General features: G+C 38.8%; 1 protein-coding gene across 1 annotated transcript in view; it reads right to left on the bottom strand.

Annotated features, from left to right (window-relative positions):
• The window catches only part of Itfg1 (integrin alpha FG-GAP repeat containing 1), a 125,630-nt gene that overhangs the window by 29,927 nt on the left and 78,083 nt on the right, over positions 1-17,620 (bottom strand). The window contains exon 10 of the mRNA XM_041649592.1: positions 15,194-15,366. Coding sequence (XP_041505526.1) covers positions 15,194-15,366 — 173 coding nt within the window. The remainder of the gene's footprint in view (positions 1-15,193; positions 15,367-17,620) is intronic.

The raw sequence follows: 17,620 nt of genomic DNA, 5'->3' as shown, positions 1-17,620 counted from the left end.
TTTACAGAGTGAGTTCTAGGACAGGCAGAGCTGCTATACAGATCTTCAACAAGGTCATAAAAGAGAATTTCCCCAAACTTAGGAAAGAAACAAGCATACAAGAAGCACACAGAACACCAAATAGACAAGAACATAGAAGAAAATCCCCACGGTATGTCATAGTTAAAACAGTAAGCATACATAAGAAAGAAAGTATATTTAGAGCTTCAACATAAAAACACAAGTCACATACAAAGGAAACCCATTAGAATAACCAACGATTTCTCAATGGAAACTTTGAAAGTCAGAAGATGCTAGAGCAATGCATTCCAAGTCTGAAAAGACTATGAGAGCCAACTAAAATAATATACCCAGCAAAAATTATATGCTTTAGCTGAAGGAGAAAGAAAAACTTTCCATAATATAAACAGCCCAAAAATTTATATTCAACAAACCAAACCTAAAGAAAATTACAGGAAGCAACATTTCAGGCTGAAGAGAGGAATGAGCACAGCCAAGAGACTGTAGAAAGAAATATGAAGCCACAATTACTAAACAAAAAGAACACCAAAATGCAACAACATAATGACTGCAATCAGTACACATTTCAATAATAACTTTAATTATTAGCAGATTCAACTTTTCAATCAAAAGAAACAGGCTAGCTGTTGTCTGCAAAAAACTCATTTTGCTTTAAAGATAGGCACTGCCTTAGAGATGGACAAGAGTACTTCAATCAAATTAGATCAAGAAACAAGCAGGTGTCACTATTTTAATGTCTGACAAAACAGACTTAAATTAAAACTAATCAGAAGAGAAAAGGGGTACACTTTAAGCTAACCAGCAGACCAAGAAGACATTATCCTAAATATATATTCACCAAACTCACCTGTGTCAAATTTCATAAAAAATGTACTAATGGAATTAAAAACAGATTAACACCAACCCAATACTGGTTCGTGATTTCAGTACCATACTTTCTTCAATACACAGGTCATCTGACCCCTTCCACAAAAAAGCAGAATAACATTAGAATTAAATGACATCATACATCAGATGCACTTAGGTATCAACAGGATATTCCACCCAAACACCAAAACATCACATTGAAGCTTCACTAAAATAGACCCCACCCTGGACAAAACAAATCTACAAATTCAGAAAGATTTAAATAACTCTTGAGTATCTCAATTGACCATAAGGCTGTAAAACTTTAATAGCAAACAAATCTCTAGAAAAACCACAAATTCTCATGGATTGAACATCTTATTACTGAATGGTGAATGGGTCAAAGAAAAAAATCCAAAAAAAAAAAAGTCCTGAACAAAGTGAAAATGAAAATGTAACACAATAAAAACTCTGGGACAAACTGAAAGCAGTATGAGAGAAATTTGTAGTTTTAATTGCCTATATTAAAAAATCAGAACGAGCACAAATATTTATTACTTAATGAATACAACTCAAACAACTAAAAAACAAGAACAAACCAAATTCAAACCCAATAATAATAAAAATCAGAGCAGAAATTAATGAAACAGAAACAAAGAAACCAATATAATGAACAACAAATCTAAAACTTGGTACTTTGAAAAGACTCACAGGCCCTTTGGACTACCTTAGCAAAGAAAGAAAGACAGGATTCAAACTAACAAAACTGGAAACAATCAGAGAAAACTTTGTAACAAACATTAAATTTTTAAAAAGGGAATACAATCTGTACTCTATTATTTGGAAAACCTAAAGAAAGGGATAAAGTTCTAGATTCAGCCAAAGCACCAACATTGAACCAAGAAGAGATGAATGAATAACCCAGACACACAACAAATGAAGAGATCGAAAACGTAGTAAAAACCCTTCCAACTAAAAGTCCAGGGTAAACAACCTAGATGTCCCTCAATTAAGGAATGGATACAGAAAATGTAATATATTTACACAATGGAGTACTACTCAGTGCTAAAAAGTGATGATATCTTGAAATTTGTAGGCATATGGATGGATGTAGAAAAAACCATATTGAGTGAGGTAACCCAGACCCAGAAAGACAAATATAATATGTACTCACTCATAAGTGGCTTTTAGACATAAAGCAAAGAAAAGCCAGCCTACAGTCCACAACCCCAGAGAACACAGACAACAAAGAAGACCTTAAGAGAGACACACATGGAACTACATAGGAAGGAGAAAAAGACATCTCCTGAGTAAATTGGGAGTGTGGGGGCCATGGGATTGGGTAGAAGGGGAAAGGGGAGGAAGGGAGGGGAGTGGACAAAACTGTATAGCTCAAAATAACAATAAAAACAAAAAAAAGTCCATTGCTAGATAGATTCAAAGCAGAATTAAACCAAATATCTTCAGCCAATCCTTTCTAAACTACTTTTTAAAATACAGAAATAGAAAGAACAATCCCAAACTCCACAGAAGGACTATCACTTTAATTACCAAAACAAGGTAAAGACACAACAATAAATTAAAAAAAAAACACAAAAACTACAAGCCAACTTCCCTGATGAATTAAAAAAGATTTCAAAAAGGTCAATGAAACACCTGCAAACTGAATACAGACATATACGAAAAAGATCATCAACCATGACCAATCTGCCTTTATCCTCGAAATGCAGGAATGGCTCAACATATGCAAGTCAATAAATGCAATAAACCACATAAATAGATGTAGTGATATTTTGTTTGCAATCTAACAAATACATCTCGCCTGAAGATCAGAGTGCAGAGCTTAGCCACTAGGGGCCAGGGAGTGGTGGCACACATCTTTAATTGCAGGACTCAGGAGACAGAGCCAGAGTTCAAAGCTACCCTGTTAGATCAAAGGTACCCTGGGCTATACAAGATAGAAATCTGTCCAAAAGAGAAACAGAGCTCACACAAAGATGATCCCAGCACTGGGGATCCCACGCCTTTAACCCCAGCTCTAGAGAGGTGGAGACAGGACTGATGTGGCTGGGCGGAGAGACGAATATAAGGTGGGAGGAGAAAAGAGGTCATTGCAGTCTGAGGCGCAGTCTGAAACAGTCATTTAGAAGATGCAACCTGAGGAGGTAGTCTGGGGACAGGATCACCCTTTAGGTCTGAGGATTCGGTAGAGGTAAAAGGTCTCTTTAGTGGCTAGCAGCTACTGCTTCTCTGGCCTCTCAGCTTTCACTCCCTAATATCCGACTCCAGGTTTTGATTAAGAACAATTAGAATTCGTGTTACAAATAGATATAAAGACAAAAGGTGCATGATTATCTCTCAATAGATGCAGAAAAAGCCTTTGACAACAACAACAACAACAACAAAACCCAACATACTTTCATGATAAAAGACCTAGAGAATGCAGGACTAGAGGGAACACACCTCAAAATAATAAAAGTCGTATGTGAGAAGCCCACAGCCAACACTACCCTAAATGGAAAAAAGCTTGAAGCAATCCCACTGCAGTCAGGGACAAGGCAGGGTTGTCCATCCCTACTCTGGTTCAACACTGTGCTTAAAGCACCAACTAAAACAATAAGACAAGAGTGGGAAATTAAAGGTAAAAAAATAAAAATAAACAAACAAGAAGAGAAAATAAGTTAAACTATGCCTGCATGAATTTATTCCTTGCCTCTTTTAGTTTCTACAAGCTGTCCTTATTCTTAGCATATGGCCACAAATCAGGTCACCTTTTTCACCTGTTGCTTTCCTAAAATTACCACAAGCATCTTTCTTTTCAGGAACCTGTTACTTGGGCCCAAATAAGAAACACAAAACACCCCCTACCCAAATGACACTCTAAAAAAAATGGCATTTATCATGGAGGTTACATGTTTTCTAAGTCTGAAGGAACATTACAGGAATGTCATTGGGAAGTCATTATCCATTTTACTACTCATTTATATAATTTTATCAGAATAAATGCTAATATCCTTCAGCACTAAAATTATGACCTGACCAATTGCAAAGACCTGTTTATATGGTGTCTTATTTAATCCTCATTATTGCCAAGAAAACTGATACCACCTGAGGCTGTTTGAGTAAGAATGACCCCCCATTCAAATCATACATTTGAATGCTTAGTCATCAGGAAGTGGCATTGCTTAGAAGGATTAAAAGGCATCCTGGTTGGGGTAGGCGTGGCCTTGTTGGAGGAAATATGCCACTGGGGTTGGACTTGGAGGTTTCAAAAGCTCAAGACAGGTCCAGTGGTTCTCTCTTTCTACTGCCCATGGATTCTGATGTAGAGCTCTTGACTCCTCCAGCATCATGTCTTCCTGTGTGCCACCATGCTTCCCACCATGATAATGGACTAAACCTCTAAACCTGTAAGCTAGCCCCAATTAAACGTTTTCTTTCATAAGCAATGTCAGGGTCATGAAAAAGATTTTTTTTTTCTTTTTTGGGACAGGATCTTACTCTAAGGTCCAGGTTGCCTTTGAACTCTAATTCTTGTACCTTACAATCTCAAATGCTGAGATTTGAGGTGCATCACTATACTCAGAAAGTAGGTGCATTTTACAGACAGGACAAGTTTGGCTCTTTGGAAAGCCAGAGGGTGGTTCTAGTAGGCTAAACAATATTCTCTCACAGATGACCACAGGAATCCTTATGAAGTAATAAGTTGACAAGGGACATGAGGACTGGGAGGGAGGGAGGGAGAGAGAAGGAAGACAGAGGGAGATGGGGTAAGAGAGGGAGCTAGGAAGAAGCAGAGGTCAGAAAGACTGCTGATTAATTTATGTATCAACCTGACAAGGTCATGGAATACTCATACATTTGGTTAAGCTTTGCTCTGGGTGTATCTCTATGATTGTTTCTGGATAAGATTAACATCTGGTACAGTAGGCTGGAGAAAATACATTTAATCAATTAATAAGTCAAACAGGGTAAAAAAGTAGTGTAAGAAGGATGTTCTCCCTGTTTGAGTAGAGTCTTTTTTGGCTTCAAGTGTGTTTTGATACTTTGACTCTTCTGGCTTCTAGATCCTATGGGGCTTTGAACTGGAACTTACAATGTTACTGTCCTTGTTGTTGTCTTCTGGACTTGGCTCTCTTGGATCTCCATCTTGCTAGTTCTAGAGTATTAAAGATGCACAGTGCACACAGTATTATGTCATACTTTACAATGTCTTGCTCCTTAGCCTTCCTAGGGTTTCTGCTGTTTGGAAATCCTGACTCTTACCAAGATGTCATGTTGCTAACTTTGAAGGTGAAAAGAATGGTTTATAACCTCCAGGAAAATCATTATTTTTTCTTCATCCCAGTGAAAGCCATTTAGGAGCTCTGACTTCCCAAATTGTAAAAGAATAAATTTACACTTTAAAAAAGATACTATATTGGTGGCAACTTGTTACTATGGCACTGGAAACACAGACACAATTTGATGCTATTCTAGGTAGTGATACATAATAAAAGGTCACATATTTTATGATTCCATTTGTTTCAAATAGGCAAATATAGAGACAGGTATAGAATAGGTAAATATATAGAGGCAGATATTTGGGGGAGTGCTTCCTACTGTTTAGAAAATAAGGGCTTATGGAATAGGATTTTTTTGGGGAAGGATAAATCTTAAAACTAAATATGGGGATGGGTATATGTGGTGGTTTGAAAGAAAATGGCTCTCAAAGGGAGTGGCACTATCTGGAGGCATGTCTCTTTTGGAGTAGGTGTGGCCTGTTGAAGGAAGTGTGTCACTGTGGAGGTGGGCTTTGACACCACCCAGTGTCTGAGTCTAATTTCTGTTGTCTTCTGATCAAGATGTCACCATCACCATCTCTGCCTGCCTGCCTCCATACTCCCCACACCATGATAATAATGGACTGATAATAATTGAACCTCCGAATTGTAAGCTGCCACCTCAATTAAATGTTTTCCTTTATAGGAGTTTCTGTGGTTATGGTGTCTCTTCACAGCAAAAAGAATCCCTAAAACAATGCAAACCTGTAATCATAACAAAGATCATTAAATTATATATTTTCAATGTATACATTTATAATTGGTGTTAGACAATATTATAAAATATGAATAAAGTAGATGAAATCACAGTCTAAAGAACATCATATATTCTTCTAGTTATGACTGTATGTACCCTTCCTAAGCAGATAGTGTGTTATTACATAGTATCCTTAAAAAGTACTTTCTTCATACTCAAAAATGTTTAATACAAATGGATAAAACTCAGCCTTTCTGATGTGACTTGGAGTTGCACTGTAGAGTGTAGCCATTCTTTAAACACAGAAATGCTCCCATAATAATAGTGTCATAAAATTAGCCAACATCCTAGTAAGCATTTCAGTGCATTCTTCAACTACCTGTCAGACTAATTCCTAAGTCAACTATGTTTGCCTTCCCCAAAGCCAACCTTACAATAACTCTGTGCTCCCTGGAGACTCAAGAGAGGAACGAGTGTGCTATTTTTGATACACATCTTTGAAAAACACCACATGCTTGATATAATTCATGGAAGGATAATTTTGTTTCTAAAACTACATAGTGATTTTAACATCTCATCAATAAACAAAATATCCTCAAGTGAAGTAAATATTTCTTAACTGACGGGAAAGGTGATTTCCCTGAAGCATTCTTAAACCTGGAGATGGACACCCAAAATTTTCTTGAATCATATGTACATTTCAAAAAATTTTCAATGAAGTACTTATTCCGAAGAAGTGAAATCATCGAAAATTATCAAAACTATATGTGATAGGAGTTTACTTAGAACCAAAGCAAAAAGTAATCTAAAGGTCAAGTATTACTCTCTACTGCAAAAGAAGAGAAAAACAATGACAACTGTTTAGCTGAATTTCAGAAGTGTCATACATACTATTTCTTGCAATTTTATGTACATGCTCCCTGCCAGACAATCTGTCTGGGCCCTGGTCAATGCTGTTCTTCCTCTGTAATACAGTCATATTTTTGTACTCAAAGGTAAGTTATATCTTTTCTTTTGAAAAACCCAAATGAATCCAGACCCTTCTAGCAGAAAAAATAGAGCCAAAAATCTAGTGGGAAGAGAAGAGCCAAAAATCTAGGATAGCTGGTTCAGTGACTGTTTCAGGAACTAGCTGAAGATAAAGTTAGATTATAATCTTGAGAATAATCCTGAGAAACAGGGAGTTACCCCCTTGTGATTATCATTGGTATTTTCGGGATTTTCCAATGATGCCCTCCCTCCCTAGCCCTTTTGGATTACTGGGTTGTGGTTTCTTCCCTTAAATACCCCTTCTCCCAGCTACTCGGGGTCAAACTCTCTACCCCTGAGTGGGAAATGAGTTTTGGCCCCAGTGCACTGGTTCCTGTCCTGTCGATAAACCTTGTGTGATTGCAGCAAGGATGGTCTCTTGTGAGTTCCTGGGGGGGTCATGTTATCCAGAGACTTGAGTGAGAGTCTCCCTGCTCTGCTCAAACATGCTATGTGGCTGAGCATGACCTTGAGCTCCTGACTCTCCCGAATGCTAATAAGATTAAAAAATTGTGTCTCTCACCCTCCAAAGATTAAACAAATGTGCCACCATACCCAAGTTATTTCCGATTCCTCTCAGATTCCAATTACGTATCAGTTTGTCTCTAGCTTTTCTAGATCATTGGCCCCACAGTGCTGGTTAAAAAGGAAAGCAACCAATCATGCCATTTGAGTTTGAGTCCCATGCATTAGAATGGTGCTCAGTACTAACCTAATCATTGTTCACGTTTGGCTTTCAAGGAAGGAGGAGAGAGATGGACCATTGTCTTTGAGGAAGACAAGGGATCAGGGTAGTTAGAGGGAGCAATGTGATGGTGATTCAGTCTTAACAGAGGCTTCAGCTACTCTGCAGGGCTCTTCATTTGAATACTCCCCAGAGTCCCGCAGAGCACGAATCCAGATCCTGCCCTGAGAAAGTGCACAGAAGTATGTCACTGACTAGATGCTCAGATGGGGACTTTCCCAGGGGTCGTGAGACCATGTGTGGAGTAGCACATCACTCACTAGGCTGCTTACGTACTATGTGCTGGGTACAGAACAAGGATACCTTGTTTAGGGGGCTGGAGAGATGGCTCAGTGGTTAAGAGCATTGCCTGCCCTTCCAAAGGTCCTGAGTTCAATTCCCAGCAACCACATGGTGGCTCACAACCATCTGTAATGAGATCTGGTGCCCTCTTCTGGCCTGCAGGCAGAATATTGTATACACAATAAATATATTTAAATAAATACCTTGTTTAGTTTGATCCTTACAATCTTGTGAGGTACAAAATATTACTCCTGTTGAACTTGTTCTGCTTATGAGGCTACTATGGCTGAGGGGTGTTAAAATTTTTCACAAATAATGTGGCTGGCTTTCAATATCTATGCTCATTCTATTATCTTTAAATTTAGTTTGCCTTTAGTGAATGTTTCCCAAGTATACACAGTTATTCAAAGGTTTGGGCCTGAAAGACTGTAGGAGTCAGTTGGATGGAGTACACCAAGGAAACTACGGCTTCTAGACACAACAGTACTGATGTACTTGTGAACTTGCAGAGACTGTGGCAGCACTTACATGGCCTGCACAGGTTTAAGACATATGGGGTTCTAGTTCTGAGAGAGGAAGTGGACACACATGCCGTCCCTAGCATAGATGCTATCTCTAATTGATAAGTGTTTACAAAAGAACAGTTGGTTTTCTTCAATAGAATCTCAGTGTGTAAACAAACCAGACTTAAGCTTGGACCAAATCCATCAGTAGATGGTCAACACAAAATGAACTCAGTGTTATTTTTTGAGTTTTTTTTTTTTTTAAATCTGGACAGCTTCCTTTCCCTTCCCTCTTCCTTTCCTTGCCTTTGTTTCTTCTCTTTTACCTTCCTTCTCTTCCCCTCCTTCCTTCCCCTTGCCCTCCCCCTTCCCTGTCTCCTAACTCACCTTACCTTTTACATTACTTTTCAAATCTTTTGCTTATATTTATGGCTCCCCCCCCCTTTTCTGTGTATGTATGTGAATGTGTGCGTCTCAACTTTTGTATGTATTTTTGTGCTTTCTTTCTTTGGCTCGTTTTTTCCCTGTTTGTTTTGTCATTTTTTTAAAAAAATTATCTTATTTTATTACCATTGTTATTTTAGAAACTATTTGTATTGTAATGAGTGACAAAAAAAGAATGTGGATTGGGGTGGGTGGGGAAATGGGGAGAATCTAGGAGGAGTTGGGGGAGGGTCAATTGTAATAGGAATATATTGTATAAAAATCTATTAAAAATTAAAAGGTTTGGCCCAGTTCTACTTTCATTTCTGTTGCTGTGATAAAATCCCCTAACAAAAGATAACTTATGTAAGCGAAGGGATTATTTGGCTTACAATTACAGGTGACAGTCCATCATTAAGTGGAAGTTAAGGCAGAAACTCAAGCCTCACATCACGGTCAATAGCAGAAAAGCATATGTCCATGCTGTCTGCTTAGCTGCTCTCACTCTTACACAGGCAGGGATTCTCTGCTTAGGGATGGCACAGTACAGTGGGCCGGGTCGTCCTATCAATCCCTTACAAGATGTGCCCACAGACCAACTTGACCCAGATAATTCCTCAACTGAGAGTCTCTTTTCAGATGACTGTAGGTTGTGGGAGTTGATACTTAACTAACCATCACAAGTGCACTGAGACAGACAAAACCACACCAACTGCAGTCTATTCTATGAAGTTCAAGTTTGATATAATGCAGCAAATGCAAGGGTGCTTGGTTAAGAAGTGATGAACTGTGAATGACATTTAGTAGTAGAGTGATTTTGTAGGTTTGATCCTCAGCACAGATCAAAAAAGAGAGGGGAGAGAAGGGAATGCTGGGAAAAGGAAGAGGGCCAGAAAGTGGGGAGGGGTAAGATACTGACACATCAGAAGGTCCTGTTCATGATAAAGAGAATAAATCCTAGTTTTGCCTTATTTACTTTTATAATAAAAATAGTTTCTCAGTTGAGCAAAAGACTTTTCTATAACACTGTGTAAAAGAAGAAGGGCAAACAACATTAAAGGGTAGGGGCAGAAAAAAGCAGAATAGATCAAGGCCTTTCTAGTACAAGCTTAAAAGAAAATGAAGAGAAGAAATTAATAAAAAGGACAATGACATGAGATATAATTGGACCCAACAGAGTAACTTTGACAACAGTTAAATGAAGCACCAGTCTAGGATCTTAGACAGAAGGGCACAGGTGATCTGCACCAGAGTAATAGATTACATGAGGTTTTCTAATAGAAAAAGTGAGTTAAGATTCAATGGTGAATGAACTTTAAGGAAAATAAAACGACTTTTAAGACTGGGAAGATTGGGCTGGAGAGATGGCTCAGTGGTTAAGAGCACTGCCTGCTCTTCCAAAGGTCCTGAGTTCAATTCCCAGCAACCACATGATGGCTCACAACCATCTGTAATGAGATCTGGTGCCCTCTTCTGGCCTGCAGGCATACATGCAGACAGAATACTGTCTACATAATAAACAAATCTTTAAAAGTTTCGGTTTCTCAGGAAATTCGGGATCAACCTACCCCTGGACCCAGCAATACCACTCTTGGGAATATACCCAAGAGATGCCCGATCATATGACAAAAGCATTTGTTCAACTATGTTCATAACCTAGATGTCCTTCAATGGAAGAATGGAGGAAGAAAGTGTGGAATATATACACAGTAGAGTACTACGCTGCGGTAAAAAACAATGACTTCTCAAATTTTGCATGCAAATGGATGGAAATAGAAAACACTATCCTGAGTGAGGTAACCCAGACCCAAAAAGATGAACATGGGATGTACTCACTCATAATTGGTTTCTAGCCATAAATAAGGGTCACAGAGTCTACAATTGGTGAACCTAAAGAAGCTAAATAAGAAGGTGAACCCAAGGAAAAACATATAGTTATCCTCTTGCCTATGGGAAGTAGACAAAATTGCCGGGGAGGAAATTGGGATCTTGGGGGTGGGGTGGGATGGGGGTAAGGGGAGATGGGGAGAGAAAAGGGAGAAGGGGAGGATGGGGGTAACTTGGGGAAACAGGATGATTGGGATAAAGGAAGGTTGGATAGGGGAGCATGGAAGCACAATTCTTAGTTAAGGGAGCCACCTTAGGGTTGGCAAGAGGCTTGAACCTAGAGTGGCTCCCAGGAGCCCAAGGCGATGTCCCCAGTTAGTTCCTTGGGCAGATGAGGATAGGGAACCTGAAACGACCCTATCCTATAGTAATACTGACAAATATCTTGCATATCACCATAGAACCTTCATCTGGTGATGGATGGAAATAGAGACAGAGACCCACACTGGAGCACTGGACTGAGCTCCCAAGGTACCAATGAGGAGTGGAAGGAGGGAGCAGATGAGCAAGGAAGTCAGGACCACGAGGGGTGCACCCACCCACTGAGACAGTGGGGCTGATCTATTGGGAGCTCACCAAGGCCAGCTGGACTATGACTGAAAAAGCATGGGATAAAACCGGACTCTCTGAACATGGTGAACAATGAGGGCTGATGAGAAGCCAAGGACAATGGCACGGGGTTTTGATCCTACTTCATGTTCTGGCTTTGTGGTAGCCTAGCCAGTTTGGATGTTCACCTTCCTAGACATGGATGGAGGGGGGAGGACCTTGGACATCCACAGGGCAGGGAACCCTGACTGCTCTTTGGACTGGAGAGGGAGGGTGAGAGGAGTGGGGGGAGGGGGAGAAGGATGGGAGGAGGGGGAGGGAAATGGGAGGCTGGGAGGAGGGGGAAACTTTTTTTTTCCTTTTCTCAATAAAAAAAAAAGACTGGGAAGATCTTAGAGAATGGAAACTTTTCTAGGGAGTTACTTGAGAATCCACCTAGAAAAATGACATAAACGTTTTTTAAAGATTTACACATATTACTTTATGTATAAGTGTTTTCAGCAACATATGAATGAATATACATCACATGCCTAGTGCCCATGAAGGTCAGAAGAGAGCACTGGATTCTTGGAATCAGAGTTATAGGTAGTTATGAGCCACCATGTGGGTCTCCAGAAACAAATCAAGTCCTCTGTAGAAACAGTAAGTGCTCTCAGCTGCTCAGCCCTTCTTCCCCAGTAAAATAACATAAATTTAAGAAAGGATAAAAGACACAGTTCATAATGCTAACCCAAGAAATTATCAAATCTTGAAATTATGGGTCAATAACTATATCAACAAAGTGGGAAGATCAGTCAGTAAGTGAAATGCCATCATTAGGAGTGACGCATGGGTAGAGAACTAAGAGACTGTTAAAATTCTTGATTCGGATGGTGATTTCAATAGTTTCTTAAAAATAAATTTTTGTTGTATGCTTTAAAAATATGATCACTGCAACGAAGAGCAAATAATGTAGGCTATAGTATTAAAAACAGGCTATTCTTCTTAAATAACATTTGAACAGTTAGAAACACTATCATGGTATGTGACATAGCTAACCACAATTGATTTTACCAAAAAACAGCAAACATTCCCAGGAAGTATATGAGATGCTTATTGTATAATGTTTGTTGCAAGTTAGGAAGCATTTATATTTCCCACATCCATAGAAAAAAATAAAGGAAAATTTTACTTAAAACAGAAACTATGAGCTATTTGAGTTACTAAATTTAAATTTAGAAATGTGTTATTTTAAATGATGAAGAAAATCTGTTATTTTTCATAGTAAAAATTAAAAACAAGTGTTAGAAAGGCAGGAACCTGTAGTGTGAACCTCTTTGCCCTTCAAAACAGAGCATCTGGAGTCTAAGGTATCCTTTCTTGCTGAGAGATAAGGTTATCAACATCAAGCTAAATTAATTCATAAAGCAGAGGTTGCAGTTGAAAATGCAGATTACAATTGGACGGTTTAACTAGCCAACATGGACACCAGAAGTTACCAGGAATCATGTCTTTGACAAAGTGTCAGTTTCTAATGGTTACCTTGCTGTTTCCAGTTCCTAGGACTCATAATGGTCACTAGCCTTGGGTATAGGAGCTTTTTCATGTGTCTGGCTCTCAGGTAATACATTCTATTTGGTTACTTATTTACTGGAATTGAACAATATTTTCTCATGGATGAGTCTTAGACTTTGCTCTCTTTGCTACTAATAGGTTTTCTTTTCCTATAAAAGCCCAAGAAGGCCCAGGAAGCTCTGTTCAATTGGCTTGCAATTAATTAAGATAATGAAACTCTTCCCAAATCCTATTAGCAGTTACAATAAATAGTCACAACAACGGGATTTTATTGTTTTGGAGACAAAATCTCACGTATATGGTCAGCCTCAAAATCACTGGGTAGACAAGAGTGGCCAAGAACTTCTGATCCTCCTGCCTCCACCTTCTGAGTGAGGGATTACAGGTCAGCATCACCATATTTATGCAATCCTTTTCTTAACAACAAGAAAAAGCACAAAACAAACTGAACCATGGTCTCAAAATAGTTTTTCATGACAAATCATCTACTCTGGTTGCTCCCTATCTGATTTCCAAAAATTACAGGCAAAAGGAAATCTCCACTTTGAGCTGGCAATCCTTGGGGACTTAGACACAGCACTCAGCACAGATACTCACAGCACTGCTAGTCTTGAGGCCAGGGAAAGTTATAAATAACTCTTAAACAAAAGTAAATCCATGTGGGGTATGATTCAAATACATGCCATGTTTCTTTTCTTATTCTGTATTTTCAAGACTTTTTAATGCAGAATTAGATGTTTCCCAGCTGGCGGTTCAACTGACACTGAGATATGATGAAATTTACCCGTCCAGTCTCATCTATGCTAAAACATCAGATAAGAAACTAAACTCTAGGCTCCTAACAGTTACATTTATAAAACTATCTAGACTTCTTAAAATTTGGTTTTAGAGACAGGATTAACTTATATAGTCTCATTGACTTTAAACTCAAGTTCCACCTGTCTCAGCCTTTTTTGGAATAAGATGGTACCATGCCCGGAGTAGACATAAAAGCAAAACCAAACCAAACCTACTCCTATGCTTGCTTTGGAAATTAGGATTTCTTGCTGCAAATTCATTTTGTGTCAGTTGAGCAGCTATGTATACCATCACTATAAGCTAAAAGTTAAAGCACGCATGTTAAGTATTTGAAAGTTTAAAAGAGAAAAATTGACAAAACTTTAAAATTTTTAAAACCTTTTTAAAAGGAAAATATAAATTATTTGGATGCTCTTCTAAGGATGAGAAATCAGGTTTGAATGAATTTAAAATGTATCATTTCGTAAATACAGCTATGTCCATAATAAAGCAATTTTATGTTCCTTTGTTTTCATGAGACTTTATGCTTTTGTTCTTCTCTCCAAAAAGGACAGATCTTGTTACATGTGCACTGCTCTGGAATATGTGATCTCGTGGTAACCCTTCCAGGTAGCACAATGCCAGTCAGTGTATTGTTAAGAAGAATTATCCTCACGGCTCTCTTGTCCACACAAACCCTGACACAGTGTAATGATTACTCACAGCTTTCTAAAGGTATTTTAGAGGTACTCAGGGTGTTTTCAAGTAAACAATGAAATAATGTTTAGATGAACTGTGGGTAAGCAGCACAGGAAAGATTACTCTCCAAGAATACAACTAATTGTAAGGTCAACAAAACAAGAGGAACTTAGTGGAAGTCACAGTCATGGAGTCTAGCAACATTGGGATAATTATGAATTTCAGCTTATCTTCTAGTATCTTTTAAAAGAAAAGAGTTGCCACAGTGTCCAAATCACAGGTTATATAATGAGCATAGTTACATACCTCATATATACATAAATCGTATCAATAATCACGTTGGGAATTCTAGTGTTTTTAGAAAACAAGTAGTCATAGATAATATTTACTTAAAGAGCACTGATACGCACAGAGTATCTTCCTAAATGGCTTGTCCATTTACTTTACCTCATTTATGCCAGAGGTATAATTATTACTCTCATTTCACACTTCATGAGTTTAGGTGACCTGTCCAAGATCACACAGAAAGTGCTAGGCTGAAACTCAAGCTAGAATCAATTCTTAATCACCAATCTTCATCCTCAAAATGTACTGTCATTTGTCTTTAGAAAAAACAAAGCTGAATAAAAAAATAACTTTTCATTTTACAGTGAATGCTTATTTTTTTCTCAATAGAAAATGAGTCTGTAGAAAGAATGTTTCCTAAGTCATGCGATGAGTTCACTGACCACACAAGGAAGCATAAGCTGAGCCCACCAATTGCTTCTTGGAGAGACTGTACCAGCTTAAGTGCTGTCAGTCACAAGCTGCTGTGGTAAAGGCATTTTACAAGTGTGTGCCATGAATTTACTCTCCATACCTTCCAGAAGTATTCCTTAATATGGCAAGAGCATCTGGGTAGCCATCCATATTGTAGTCTCCAATGTGAAGGGTGATTGGAATTGGTATTGAAGTTGGCTTTTCTTCATGCAAAAATGGCACAAAGCCCCAGAGTGTACCCTTGTTGCTAAAATCCTGAAGCACAGGAACCCACTAAGGATAAAGAGAAAAAAAAAAGAATAATCATAATAATCACTTCAGAAAAAGTCATCATTCACAAAGGAATGATCTATTAAAAATGCTGGAAACAGCCTCATTTTACTTCTTCATCTTCATGCAATGATAGGCTAATACAATTTACTTTGATGTATGTGTAGGACACTGGGGAGCTGGTTTTCCACAGGCATTGTCATGAGCATCTTTGCATGAACAGCACACAGAGCCACAGCTCCCTCACAACATGTATTCAACCTCGGGAATGAACAAGCTCCGTCCTCACCTAACAGGCAAAGTACAGACAAGGAGGATGGGCTAAAATAACTGGGAGCAAAGTTTTCAGTAACTCTTCATATTTCTACATGATTACCATTAAAGAACAGAAAAGAACAGGTTGGCTTTAAATTGATCTTCTCCCCTCCTCTTCTGATTGCACAGCTCTTTTCACCCTCCGATAAATTAATATAACACTAAAATCTGAAGACTAGAAATCATGGCACTAACATCACAGATGTGCCCATGCTCCCATAAGAGTCCCTATGCTAGCACTGAACCTGGACATGTCTTAAGAGGAAGCAGGTAGAGCAGACTTCAAATGGTAGTGGCCAACATACATACACATGCACACACATGCAGTTTTCTTCTTCAGAAGCACTTCATTAATTTTTATTGCTGTAAATCAAAGTATATTAAAATGGCATCTTTAAAAAACAAAGGTCTAGCAAAAAAAAGAGTATCTCCAATGTTTTATAAGTTTTTCTAAGAAAGTATGACTTGCCATGTGTAGAGGAAGGAGGAACTTTAATGACAAAGACATTGAATAAATTTATTTAAGGAAAAGTACTACTTTGTATTTTGTGAACTTCATAAAACAAAAATGTAAATAATTTCACCTGATTTTGAAAAAACAAAATTGTTGCAAGAAAGCTGGAAATTTCACAAAACTTTAAATTTTTACAAATTTCTGAAACCAGGTACAGTGTGGGGTTGTACACCTTTAATCTTAGTGCTCAGAAGGCAGGGATAAGTGGATCTCCATGAGTTCAAGGTCAACCTGTTCTATGTAGTGAGTTTCAGGAAAGCCAGAGCCAGAGACCGTCTCAAAAAACAAAAACAAGCTCTGCAGGGCCTCCACTCCCTGCATACCGCCTCTTTCTTCTTAGCCCACCCAGCTCCCATCCAGAACCCTCCCCACTTCGGCCCCACCGCCCTCTTTCGGCACATAACATCACCCAGCCCAGCCTGTATGGACACTGGGTCCGAATCCTCGGGGCACCCAAGCGGGCGGGAGTCCCTTTGTTTCTATCGCCTGCCTGCACCAAGCAGGGTAGGCGCTTTCTTTGGGACCTGCCCAACCAGCACGGAGACCTGATCTCTCGGCGCCAGGAGAGCCAATGTTGGGGAGAGCCAGCGTTGGGTAGGCAAGGTGACCTGATCCGGTAAAAGAAGATCCATAAGGGAGCATTTGGAAGAAGAGATGGGCAGACGCCAAGGCAAGAATTCGCCCAACAAGCTGAAAAGCAACATGAAGCCACCAGAAACAAGCGACCTCACAACGGGAGGACATGAACACCTTAATCAAGAAGAAGTAGAAAAGATTGACTTAATGAAAGTGATTGATGCCCTTAAACAGCATGTAAAAAACGCCCTTTTAGAAATGGATGAGAAATATAACAGAAAGTTTGAAGAATTGAATAAATCAGTGAATGATACCCTAGAAAACCAAGGAAAAACAATCAAACAGATAATGGAAACAGTTCAAGACTTGAAAACTGAAATGGAGGCAAAGAAGAAAACACAAACAGAGGGCTGGCTGGACATGGAAAATTTAAGTAAACAAACAGAGTCTACAGAAACAAGCATAACCAACAGAATACAAGAGTTAGAAGAAAGAATCTCAGATTCTGAAGATACCATAGAGAAAATAAACACACTGATCAAAGAAAACAGCAAGTCCAACAAACTCTTATCACAAAATATTCAGGAAATATGGGATACAATAAAAAGACCAAACCTAAGAATAATAGGAGTAGAAGAAGGAGAAGAAGTGCAGCTCAATGGTCCAGAAAATATATTTAATAAAATTATAGGGCCGGGCGGTGGTGGCGCAAGCCTTTAATCCCAGCACTCGGGAGGCAGAGGCAGGCGGATCTCTGTGACTTCGAGGCCAGCCTGGTCTACAAGAGCTAGTTCCAGGACAGGAACCAAAAGCTACGGAGAAACCCTGTCTCGAAAAATCAAAAAAAAAAAT

This window comes from Microtus oregoni, unplaced genomic scaffold (genome assembly GCF_018167655.1).
Source record: "Microtus oregoni isolate MIOR12 unplaced genomic scaffold, Mior012 000004F_ref0000308, whole genome shotgun sequence".
In the NCBI taxonomy this organism is placed as follows: domain Eukaryota; kingdom Metazoa; phylum Chordata; class Mammalia; order Rodentia; family Cricetidae; genus Microtus; species Microtus oregoni.
The sequence above is the reverse complement of the archived record's forward strand: the minus strand, read 5'-3'. Positions and strand labels throughout refer to the sequence as shown.